This window comes from Esox lucius, chromosome 21 (assembly GCF_011004845.1).
Source record: "Esox lucius isolate fEsoLuc1 chromosome 21, fEsoLuc1.pri, whole genome shotgun sequence".
In the NCBI taxonomy this organism is placed as follows: domain Eukaryota; kingdom Metazoa; phylum Chordata; class Actinopteri; order Esociformes; family Esocidae; genus Esox; species Esox lucius.
This window is the reverse complement of record NC_047589.1, coordinates 10,781,355-10,794,435: the sequence shown is the minus strand read 5'-3', so window position 1 is coordinate 10,794,435 and position 13,081 is coordinate 10,781,355. Positions and strand designations below refer to the sequence as shown.

At 40.7% G+C, this 13,081-nt stretch overlaps 2 protein-coding genes across 2 annotated transcripts in view; one reads left to right on the top strand and one right to left on the bottom strand.

Annotated features, from left to right (window-relative positions):
* Positions 1 to 4,762: 4,762 nt before the first annotated feature.
* ppp1r3g (protein phosphatase 1 regulatory subunit 3G) lies at positions 4,763 to 6,366 on the top strand. The gene has a single exon (XM_020041993.3). It carries the CDS (start codon positions 4,827 to 4,829, stop codon positions 5,664 to 5,666), a length of 840 nt encoding a protein of 279 aa, XP_019897552.1. The 5' UTR covers positions 4,763 to 4,826; the 3' UTR covers positions 5,667 to 6,366.
* Positions 6,367 to 7,350: 984 nt separating this feature from the next.
* LOC105028296 (LYR motif-containing protein 4B) overlaps positions 7,351 to 13,081 on the bottom strand; it is a 45,110-nt gene continuing 39,379 nt past the window's right edge. The window contains exon 3 of the mRNA XM_010900929.4: positions 7,351 to 9,660. Within this exon, the coding sequence (XP_010899231.1) occupies positions 9,610 to 9,660 (51 nt within the window). The 3' untranslated portion in view covers positions 7,351 to 9,609. The remainder of the gene's footprint in view (positions 9,661 to 13,081) is intronic.

The window sequence follows — 13,081 nt, the reverse complement described above, 5'->3', positions numbered from 1 at the left end:
TGCCACCTTAACGTGGTGGATGGGTTTGAGTACCCGAGTAACCCTAGGAGCTATGTTGTCTGGGGCTATATATCCTAGGCGACGGGTCAGTCTAAGAGCGGTTCAAAACCCTTTAATGACGGAAAACATTTTGAGGACCGTGACGTCGCCCAGTATGGAGCAGCCGGGGCCCCACCCTGGAGCCAGGCCCGGGGTTGTGGCTCGTATGCGAACAGTGCCCTACCAATGCTGTTTACAGTAGAGGTGGGCAGCTGTTGACCTCAACTGGGGATGTCGTCGGGCGGTGGAAGGAGTACATCAATCCCACCGTCACGTCTTCCATTGAGGAAGCAGAGGATGAGGGCTCAGAGGTGGACTCGTCTACCACAGAGGTAGTCAAGAAACTCCTCGGTGGCAAGGCACTGGGGGTGGATGAGATCCGCCCTGAGTACCTCAAGTCTCTGGATGTTGTGGGGCTGTCTTGGTTGACACGCCTGTGCAACATCGCGTGGCGGTTGGGGACAGTGCCTCTGGGATGGCAGACCGGAGGGTGTGTTCCAACTACAGGGGGATCACACTTCTCAGCCTCCCCGGGAAAGTCTATGCCAGGGTACTGGAGAGGAAAATACGGCCGATAGTAGAAACTCAGATTCAGGAGGAACAGTGTGGTTTTCGTCCAGACCGTGGAACACTGGACCAGCTCTAGACCCTCTACGGGGTGCTGGAGGGTTCATGTGAGTTTGCCCAACCAATCCACATGTGTTTTGTGGATTTGGAGAAGGCATTCGACTGTGTCCCTCGCGGCATCCTGTGGAGGGTGCTTCGGGAATATGGGGTCCTGGGTCCTTTGCTAAGGGCTGTCAGGTCCCTGTATGACTGAAGCCGGAGCTTGGTCCGCATTGCCGGCAGTGCATTGTTCCCAGTGCATGTTGGACTCCGGCAGGGCTGCCCTTTCGCCGGTTCTGTTCGTAATTTTTATGGACAGAATTTCTAGGCGCAGCCAGGGGCCGGAGGGTGTCAGGTTTGGGGACCACACGATTTCGTCTCTGCTCTTTGCGGATGATGTTGTCGTGTTGGCCCCTTCAAACCAGGACCTTCAGCATGCACTGGGACGGTTTGCAGCAGAGTGTGAAGCGGTGGGGATGAAAATCAGTACCTCCAAATCCGAGGCCATGGTCCTCAGTCGAAAAAGGGTGGCTTGCCCACTTCAGGTTGGTGGAGAGTGCCTGCCTCAAGTGGAGGAGTTTAAGTATCTAGGGGTCTTGTTCACGAGTGAGGGAAGGATGGAACGGGAGATTGACAGACGGATCGGTTCAGCTTCTGCAGTAATGCGGTTGATTTATCGGTCTGTTGTGGTAAAGAAAGAGCTGAGTCGCAAGGCGAAGCTCTCGATTTACCGGTCAATCTACGTTCCTACTCTCACCTATGGTCATGAGCTTTGGGTCATGACCGAAAGGACAAGATCCCGGATACAGGCGGCTGAAATGAGCTTTCTCCACAGGGTGGCTGGGCGATCCCTTAGAGATAGGGTGAAAAGCTTGGTCACCCGGGAGTAGCTCAGAGTAGAGCCGCTGCTCCTCCACATCGAGAGGGGTCAGCTGAGGTGGCTTGGGCATCTGTTCCGGATGCCTCATGAACGCCTTCCTGGGAAGGTGTTCCGGTCCCGTCCCACCGGGAAGAGACCCCGGGGAAGACCTAGGACACGCTGGAGGGACTATGTCTCCCGGCTGGCCTGGGAACGCCTCGGTGTCCCCCCGGAAGAGCTAGAGGAAGTGTCTAATGAGAGGGAAGTCTGGGCATCTCTGCTTAGACTGCTGCCCCTGCGACCCGGCCCCGGATAAGCAGAAGAAGATGGATGGATATAATAACCACACAATGTCTGTACAGCTAACTTTAAGTAAAGTCTTATCTCTATGTCCCTCTATCACACACTACTTAAAAGGGACACTACTTTAATACCTGTTTTTGTATAACTTAATCATTATACTGGAAAATAATTGTTACTTTCAATACCCCTTGTATGAATATGTAAAACCCAAAATATAAAGAAAATCTTCACAGGAAATAATTATTACTTAATATATTTACAAATAGACAATTTGATTCAACTAAACAAAGTTACCTCACAGTTCTCAATCACATTGAATTCCCCAAGTTAAACCAATTGGAATTCTAAATCTAATGCCAGCAAATGACTAAATGTCCATCAAATGAATAAACAAACTGAATACCCTTATAGTCAAAGAATACCCGTACCAGGCCTGTTGTGTAGCTTGAGATCGTTGAGACCTAAAACACAATGGTCGCTTCACGCCTCGGCGCAACAAACAAAATAAAACTCACACAAGCAGAACTGATGAGTCGCCGTACCGTCCTTCAACACCCAGGTACTCGATGCTTCCAATGGTCAACGGACTGGAAGAATCCCTCCGAACCTTCAGTCTTTTCCTCACGGATTAGGTTTTTCAGGCGATGCACAAACACAGCAACCAAGCGGCTGCTCGCTGGTAACGCTCGGTTTGGGCTGGCGCGTGGAAATCAGCTGTCCACACTTTCTCCTCGTGGTGCTAATTTTAATCGCAAAGTCCACGACACGAACTATCACATTACTGTAACTTATTAAGTGTCTGTAACTCACTCTTCGCGCAGTGTACAATGACACTTATCCTTACGAACATTAAACTTGGTGTTTTACCAAATTTTAGCTCGTATCCTCTCACAGCACACTCTTTCTCTCCCCCCTCCTCATCTTTCCGTTCCTTTTTCTTCCCGACCTATACCTCCGGTCCTGATTGGACACTCTCACCGGTAAATGCATTTTCAAACAACTTAATATATTAACACATATAAACATAATAGAAAAATTGTGTCAATGTGAAATATATATTACAATGACAATAACCAAAATAAAATATTGTCTTATGGAAATACTATTTTTCCATAGGGCTACACCTGAAAGAGCAAGCAGGACACAAGGATCATTTTGAGAACACATTCCTTGGATTTACAAAGGAGAACTGACCCTAATCCCCAGGGTGGCTACTTTGAAGCATCCACAATATTAAATATATTTAGATGTATTCAACACTATTTTGGCTGCTACACAATGTGTTATTTCATAGTCGTGATGTTTTCACTAATATTCTACAATGCGCAAAATAGTAAAAATCAAGAAATAGCCTTGAATGACTAGGTATGTCCAACGTTTGGACTAGTACTTGTCATGAATCCCCCTGGTGCAGATGCTCCTCCTTTGCACCAACTCTGGAGGTCTACATCACCAGCCTTCTAGGCACCACTGTTCCGGCTAATCACCAGTAACCACCTTCACCCCGGACTGTCCCCATATTATCACACACACCTGTTTCCCATTCCCACTGATCATGACACACACATACATATATATATATATATATATATAAGGCCCACTGTTTCCCCAGCGCCTTGTCGGCTATTGTTTCCATGTCACCATGCAGTGAGTAACAGTAGTGTGTGTGTGTGTGTGTGTGTGTGTGTGTGTGTGTGTGTGTGTGTGTGTGTGTGTGTGTGTGTGTGTGTGTGTGTGTGTGCGTTGTTCTCATTCAGGCTTCATCAGCGTGTTCTGTTTTGGAGGCATTACACCTCACTTTAATTTGGCCTTGCCCAATCAGTTATTTTGACATGCTTTAAGTTGGGAAAATAAAAGCACTTACAGTATTTCCTGCGTCTGTCTCCACTCCCTACAACACTGTGACAGACTACATGTGTGTGTGTGTGTGTGTATATATATATATTTTTTAATTTTATTTGTAAATATATATTTAAGTGTACTAAGTAAGTATACTTATTTCTATTTAAATAGTTTACTATTTTAATACTATTTAGTGTACTTAAGGTACAACTTAAGCGGTTCCAAAATAATGCAGTCAAGTTACTGGGCAAGTCAGTTTCCAAATTACAGCTAGAAATAAATTACCAACCATAAAGGATTCCCATCATCTTGCCCCCAACGTACTAAATTAACATATTACTTCTATAAATATACATATTACTACTCAAAAACCTTCAACATTTTTCTTCCTGAACAAGTGGATGAATCATCTTAAAGCTTCCTCACATCTATATATAGAAAAACTTTTTTCTAACTTCTTTTGAATTTATCTACTTCAAATTGTATCTACTGAAACAGAATTCACCTCAAAACCTTTTTTGAAAGAAGTAGGAAATCGTCTAACCCCATGTTGCCTTACCCTTACAAGTTTCACTTTGAAGCTTTCATTTAACCAGTGTAGTTGCTTTTGTGTCCTAAATAAATATTCATAACATTAATTAAACAACTATTATATTACGCTGATACAGTTACCTGGTTTATTTTGTATATTAAGTGTTTTTAGGTCATCTTATTCCCTGATCCAAAAATATATCACATTGTGTTATATCACCCCAGTATATGTAGACGTTGTCATGAAATATAAGCTCGCTAAATACTGAAAATATTGTAGCATATTGATAATCAATTGCCTAACTTGGTCACTAAGTCGTTAGTGTCAAACATTTAATTGAAACACAAAACCCTGAAGCCAACATCAGCATAAAAGCCTTGCCACCCTGTGCCCGGGGAAAACAAAAGTGCAGATGCGCCATTTAAAACATGTGGTGATTGCGCACTCGTTCCATAGCGTTTGTTTGTAAACTTGTGTTGTTGCAATAACTTGCAATGACGTTGAACACTAAAAAAAACGCAACTGTTAGATTTGTGTCATTAGCTTTTTAGTGGGCGTATCACACAAAGTGAAAAGTTCATCTGGGATCTAAACTTAATAACTTGAACTGTTCCGGTTCATGTCCATAACGAACGCATTACCGATATGTCCGATTCAGCCTGTCTGAGTGATTTCAAACATTGTTCTCCGAATTCAGGGCGAACCATGTCATCAGGGATTAAAGAGGAGTCAACAGAGAATGGTAATGAAGACTACGAAGATGAATTAATGGAAGTACCAGAAAAATATATGAAAGACAGGCGTAGGGCCAAATCGCTGCCCGCATACCCGGAGCAGGCTACGCTTTTCGAAGAAATTAATAACGGACGAAAACGGGTGAAATTCGCAGACTCAATGGGCCTTAATTTGGCAAGCGTGAAGCACTTCAGCACAGCAGAATACCCACAAATCCCTTCCAAGGTAATGTTGAGACTGAAACGTTTCCCTCCTGAACTGCATGACCGAGAGAATCAAATTGAAGACCTGTGCGTAAACTTTAAATCCACCTTAACCGTGGACCGTCTCATCCCAACTTTCAAGATGCCTGTACAGTCTCATGATTTTGAAACAATGTTGCTGCAGTCCCACATCAACCTGGAGAAGGTGACCATTACCCAGTTTGACGTACGTGGGCTGATTAGAACGAATAATCAAAAGTTCTACAAGAGTGAAGTCGGTGTGCGGTACACGTTTAACGAATGGCTCTCCTTCGTCGACGCACCAGCGATACCTATGCCAGTGGAGGAGAATATTGTTGGTGAGCGTTACACATTCATCATGTACACACCTCCGTTTCTAGACCCAGATTCCTCGGTGCACTTCGCCGTGTACCTCAGAAATGACCAGGGCGAGTTTTGGGATAACAACCGCGGGAGAAACTATACCTTGAAGTATCACTGTACAGGTATGCCGACCTACGAAAGCGCAGCCTTCCATGCAACCTGAAACGCGATGTTTCGCGTGTGCATAAAGTTGGTTTCGGGCATTCAGTGCAATTAATTAAGACGTTAATCTCCATCACGTTTATCAATATATATATACATCATTTCGTATTTTTATCTGACATCTGGGCCCACAATTTATTATCAATTTAAACTTATGAACTCGCGTTAACTTAGGGAGTTGTTATTTGTTATTTTCATCTTAGGATTGCTGAATATTTGATGATTTGTAAAACCCCTACCATTTTTTTAATAGTGAAAGTATGCTTCCTGCCAGATGTTAAATATCCTTTCCTAGAAAGACAGCCAAAAATACTAAAGTTTCCAATCATATTTCTTGGACTGATTTGCAAATAGATCATACAATCTAAAAATGAAGAAATGAAGATGTGTGCTAGAAGGATGGATGAACACTGCCACTAAGGACACCTGAGACTCAAGGGACCATATCATGACTATAAATGGACTGAAGATTTTAGAGTCATAAACTACAGTGCATCTCTTGGAAAAATGATCACCTGTTCTACATCTATGATGTCATTCAATCAGAAGGATTGCTGTCCGATTTTGCAGAGTTGTGAATTCACAGCCATTTTGATGAGCTGTGTTAATCAGTTTCACTACTGTGAATGTCATCTGTGATATTATGAGTTGTAATGTAGTGCACTGTAAATATGAGCAGTAAAAGAAACAAATGGAGGCTACACTGTTTTTGGCATTGTACACACAAAAAGCCAGGCCCTCTGCTATTTCAGCCTAATAGTAATGTAAGTTAACCAAAAAATATCATTCACATTTTCTTTGCCTCTTGGGCCCCATTATGGGCCTGGGCCTCAAGCCGGTAGTGATGGTTGCAATAAAAAAAAAAAAAAAAAAAATATATATATATATATATATACATAAATAGGTATACTATATGAATACATTTCCATTTTTCTCTGCCTCAAGGGTCCTGGGCCTTCAGCCGCTGTACGTCTCTGCATTAATCATGCCCTGACTCTAGCCTACTTCATATAGGAATCACAGTGTGCAACTCCTAAATCTTTTGGGACTCAAAGGTCAAAGAAAATGCTAAACTTGTGGCACCCTCTTTCCCTTTGTGTTACTTTTGACCTATATGCAACACTGTTGATCTCAAAGTGTTGCGCTGAAGAGAATGGCCGGTCAGAAATAGTGTACTTCAAAGAGAGTAGTGTAACATTTTAAACATAGCTTTGGATTCAGCGGCCAGAATAGGTGTAAAGGATGAAAGCGTGTCTTCTGGTTATAATGCCATCGTATGAAGCAAAACCTGTCAAATTGCTCTCTACCATAAAATATATCAATTCTTGTTTATACTCCCATGGCACTGTGCAATGATTAACGAGCAATCTGTTGTATTGATGTGCGTGGCTACACAGAGAACAGCTTGATCAAATGATTTGAGAGGCAGCCGGTTTGTGGAACATAATGTACAAAACACATTTACTTCTCTCTGTGAAGCACAGTTTTCCATCAATGAATGAGAAGAATAGAGGTTCTTGAATAGATGCTATGCTTTATTATTAACCAGGTGCTTTGAATCACGATTGCTGACTGGCAGACAGTTGTGTTACATGAGATATACCACAGGTATGACATCACATCACTTTTTACTACTCTAATTGTGTTGGCAACCGTTCTATAATATAATGCATCTCAGGTGTTTTTTGGTATATTGCCCACGTACTGCGGTTAACAAACCACGATGTGTTGTGCTTAAAGTATATGGACCATATACCACACCCTTAAGAATCATACAGTGCCCACTGGCATTCATTTTCAAAAAGCAGGTGGACACATTTGCAGTTAAAATAAATTCTGCCCGAACAACAACAATATACAATATATTGTACCAGATATGTTTAGGGGTGAAGGTTGGAATTGGCTTTTCATCCAATATATGTACACCATAAATAACACACCTATATGCTGTAACTAGGAAAAGGTATTGCATACCGTCGCAATATGATATTCTGGAATAGTTGTTCCATGTATAGGGTCTTTGTTGATCACATGCCGTGTGTAGATTAGGATGACATTACATTTAACAAAACTCCTCCAGTGTTTTTGAGGTACCGCTGACGAGGATGCGAGCACAACACGCACGCCAGTGATGCCATGTCGCTTCCCTGGTTTATGGCGTCATGTGCCCATCACTACAGCACAGCGTGGTGGCTGTCAGGTTGTCCTATACACGTCCCCCGACCAATGTTCAAGAGGCCAATCGGCAATCACGTGGAGTTATTTACTCTGTCAACACAGAAGGGCTGTGCAGCAATGTTAGAGTCTCTCTGGACAACATCCACACAGAAGACCTTGGCCTACTAAACTGAATGTAAATATAGATTTGGGTGGGATGCAAAGTTGCTCTACACCTTAAATGGCAAATGTATGTTTATGATGTTATGTTGTAACCTCAGAAAATGTTGTTAATGTTTCAGGCCATCAGTTGGGTTTCTGTATACCGAACAATGAAGTAGACCAAATGTTCTAATAAATGCAGAATACTCTGTTGAAAATGAATACAACCTATCCTTATTAAGTAGCCTTTGTTCTTAAAACAGCCTCAGTCCCAACAGTTTTATAGTGATGCCTCTTGGGTTTAAATACTATCTGCTTGTGGTGCCAGCTAGTCAGGACTTGCTCTTTGGGACTATTCTATTGGCCCATTAAGCAAGACAAGCTCATTGAAGAACAGATTAAAATTATGTAATTTGAACCCTTGATTTTCATTGTACTTCTAACTGCTTTTGATTATTACCCTTAAAAAGCTGATAAGATGACAAGATATTTAGAAGACATATGGGGAATCTTACAATGTTGACACATTATTAGTTGAGTAATATGATCTTTAAACCTGTCTCGGCCTGCTACTAAGTCGCTGCTCATCCAAAACCAACAAAAGGGGCTATTATTAACACAGGTCCCATTCTGGGATACATTCACTTTACTACATACAATACACACACAAAAATGAGTATCACATTTTCATTATCTCCCTAAAGCTGCTTTAATGGCTTATAAAACTTTGGTATAACAATGATAATAACAGTAATAGCCATTTAGTGGGTGCTTTTATCTAAACAGACTTAAAGTGAGGCTTACAAGCATTATGTAAATGTGGCCCCAGCGAGAATCAAACCCCTGTCCTTGCCAGTGCTGTATTGACTGGGTCAGGAATAAAGAGTTTGAAAACAGTAAAGTGATTTAGACATTAATATATTTACTCTGTTTATCAAAAGCATAAACATTGAGATATACTTAAAAATTCTAAATTGAAACAATGACATAATAGTTCATGTATTTGTTGAGTTTTATTAGCATTTAACTATATTACATATAATTTGTTGTATTTTGGAACACTTTTGTATATTTAAATATATTTATTTGCAACCAGGATATAAACCAATCCTATATACAACACACAATTGAAAACAACTTTCAAAAATATAACAAGGAAATCAAGGCTGTCTGTAAACAGTCTGCGTACTGTTTAAATTGTTACTGCTCACAAAATGCTCACGGAATAATATGCAATATGACACGTATATGCAATATGGTGGAATCTCGACTGCCTACAAGACAGCTAGGTCACATTAAGATATAGCGCCCATTTGATGTTCAGTTCTACTATTGGTCCATAGTCAACACAAAATGTCTAGGTAAGGGCTTCTCAATGCTCTCATGGGGAACCACAAGAAAGTACATGTTTGTTCTAGGTTAGCACAGACACATCAAGTTAAAGCACCCATTGGAAAGGGCACAGTATGCCCAACCCATAGGGTTTCACAATGCATATCCCATAATCATTCAATGGGTGCTGTGGGAAGTGAGGTTGAGTGCTATGTGTTCCATGGTCTCTTGGACTTTGTTTCCCCTCCTTCCGAGACACTCCATCAATGCCAGGATGTCCATCAGAAGTCCACCTATCCTTCAACAATAGTCTTCTGGGTTGTATACATCTTGCCTATGGTCACCTGTGGAGAAAAGGGAAAAAACATACTTAAAGGAGTTCACTTTCATTCCAGAATGTATGTTTTCCATAAGAATTGTTAGGGTGGTCAATCGCATACACACTTTAAAACTGGTTCATTTAGTAAATGTCAGTTTGTATGGAGCATTTGTGTGGCCTTAAATAATGCAGATATGTTGGGTTGGATTGAAGGAGCGGCATACTAAGGATGTATATCTCAGAGACTCAAGCCTGGATCGGTTTAAGATGCAGAATACATGTTACATTATACGTATAGGTGTTTCCTTGGCTTTTTAAGACAAAAAACTTAAAAGTGCTCTGACATTATTTAAAAACATGAAACATGTTGAATCCTGAATTTTCAATATGCTTCTGTTGGAGTCTTAACTTTGGGTTAATGTAAAGTTAAAAGGAAGTTAGTCTTAACAATAAAGCATCGTGTGTGTGTGTACTTCAAAAAAATAAAAATATTAATAATTACGGCAGCACCCAAGCTAAATATACAACAGTGTGCTTGTTTTGTTGTTAACAGACATATAATCCATCAAACCTTTCCTCTAGAAGGGTTGTGTTACTAATTTCACTATTTTAACTAATGACTTCCGGTCCTGACTTGATTGGGAACACACCTAGAGATTCTACTATATTTCTATGGTTGAGGCAGTCTGTCATTCCTGAATTAAAAAATCTAACTGAGGAAAAAGTAGACTCCAATTTGGGTATGCCTACTGTTGATATGAGAAGACAAATAATTTGTTTTATTCTACCGACAAATTTAACAGCTGACAAAAGTGCACAACATCAGTGTTTTCAAAACCAACTTATACTGAGATATTTTGTTACAAATGAGCATAGAGGCCATCACTAAGTAGAGTAGAATAGGCTTCATTCTGATTATGTAGTGCCACTGGAACTTAATAGCCTATCATATGCAATCTATAAGTGCAGTCCATAAGTATTTGGACAGGGACCAGTTTTGTCATTTTGGCTCTACTCTGGTACAATGGATGTGAAACAAAAAAACGTGACTAACAGGTTACACAAGTAAACACTATCAGCTTTAATTTGAATGTACATTTAACAACTGTGAAACGAGCAGGAAGCACATTTTAGGGATACCAGAGGAATTGGACAAATGAACAGTCTTTAATGAAGTTATATTCATTAATTGGTTGAAAGTCCCTTTCCTTCGATAGACATCACCAGATGCTAGTTACTTCCCTGATGATGCTCTGTCAGGCTTGTACTGCAGCCATCTTCAGTACCTGTTTGTTATAGGGCATTTTTTCTTGTCTTCAACAAGTGAATCAACATGCTCATTTGTATTTAGGTTGGGTGATAGACATGGCCAGTCAAGAACATTCCACTTTTTGGCCCTGAAAAGTTCCTTGGTGGTTTTCACAGTATGTTTGGGGTCATTGTGCTGCCCTTACCCACTAACCTTGAACCTAATTCCTACATGGTACATGGTATGAAGATGTAAACACTTTCTTAAATATGATACCCTTGCCCCAAAAAATAATAGGCTACAGTACAGACACCACCCATCCCAAAAAATATGTTTGCCATTGTCCCAATACTTTGGAACCTCACTGTATGTCTGAATAATCAATATTAAACTATGAACCTGGGCGCAAAGCTCAGTTCACTGATACTACACTACAAGTTACAACATTGACCCACCAAATCAATGCCCGAACCAGGTGTTTCAGAAGTTAACTTGGACGTGGTGTGTCAATGGGATTATATGTCTACAAATAAAACCAATAGAACATGAGACCAATTTCAAGTCAATGATTCACCGGTTCTATTCGTTCTATATCTATACATTAAATCCTGTTTTGACAGTCGGGGTGTCTCATGACTAAATATTGGATAAACGTTCAGTCTGTATGAATACGCTGGCAGTTATGAGCAGTGGCGTAGGTTTCATTATAAATTATGTTCCACCCACTTTTTATTAACAGAACAGTATTATAAAAGAAGCTCAAACAGTGCTATATGAGCTTGTTGGACTTGCCATTCCAAAACCATGTGCATTTGCAAAAAATATTTGTCCCCCTCACATTTAAAATCAAACCTACGCCCCTGGTTATGAGTAAAATACACATTTCACTTCATATGGATATCTGTTAATAAAGTGCATACATTCATGGCAGTTGACTATTATAGTGGTCTAGCCTACATGCCCTTGAATCACAACTGTGTAAATCAGTTTGAATTCTACCAAAGCAACCTTTCCATTTTGTTTGTCTTGAGAAAGTCGAACATTGCTTCAAAAGGATGATCATGGTTGCAGAAACACCACAAAGATATCACGACAGTAACCGATAGTTACTGATCTGTAGCTAGCTTGAAATATTGGCTAAATTGTACTAGCTAGTTGTGAACAATAGTTGGCTAGCTAAGGGGTGATTCTGGGCAGCAATTAGGTTACAGTTAGGTTTGGAATATCAACTTTAACTAGCTAGCTAAGTAAGCATGAGGAACATTGAGTTGTGCCAATGCACATTTTGTCCATAAAGTTTAAATGTAACATTACAGTCTTGTTGGTTTGTAGGATAGACCTTTCTAGCTAGAAACTGGGAAATGCTAGTTGGCTAAAATTAATTGTGGGCTAAAATTAACCATGTTAATTGCACAGTTTTGTCTTTTTTATTTTATGAACCGTTATTTATACAGAAGATTAGCACCTTTATCTCTTAAATATTTGGGCATTCTGGTTTAAAAAGTCACTCTCTGAGCACTCCTAGCAAAGGCAAATACGCTATATTCAAATCAAGATTTGCTGTCAAAAACTGAATTCAAATGGATTTATCCAGCTTTTAGCTCTTATCAGCACAAATACACACATGCAACCCAAGATTCTTTATCAACTGTATCACCAGAACCAAAGGAGCCCATCACTCTCTCGCTCCCTCTGCAAATAATCTGACTGACACCAAAGCCAAAACTAACATATGACTGTAGTGTTAAACACACCTCAAAGAGAGTCAAAGAAGCCATCGGTTAAAAGCTGGGCTTGTAAAGTGTGGCAAATTGCTGTCCCCATGGGAAAGGGAAAAGGCAGTAATGTACACACGAGAGAGAAGCAGCAAAGAGCAAAAAGATGCAAGGTTGGCTAAGGCTGTACCTGTTTATTTCTCAAAGGAATGGCTCAGCAAAGAGAAACATTAAGATCCATTTCGCAGAGTCCCCGTCCCTGTGTAAATACGCTCCATAGCTTGTTGACATGGGCCATCAGTCAGAACCCCCTGTGGCTGCCTTTAAAAAGAGCTACTGCCAGAACCGAGGGAACTCACTCTGTGCAGTGTCCAACAAACGGATGTTCCGGTTTCTAGCAAAACTGGCAAGTAAGACGTCAACAAGGCGATACTCAATCCAAATGTCACCACTTTTATTTTATTATTTGAACGGTTAAACAG

Excerpts from the sequence above, each read along its gene's own strand:
- ppp1r3g (XM_020041993.3), top strand. The coding sequence starts at position 4,827 with ATGTCCGATTCAGCCTGTCTGAGTGATTTCAAACATTGTTCTCCGAAT.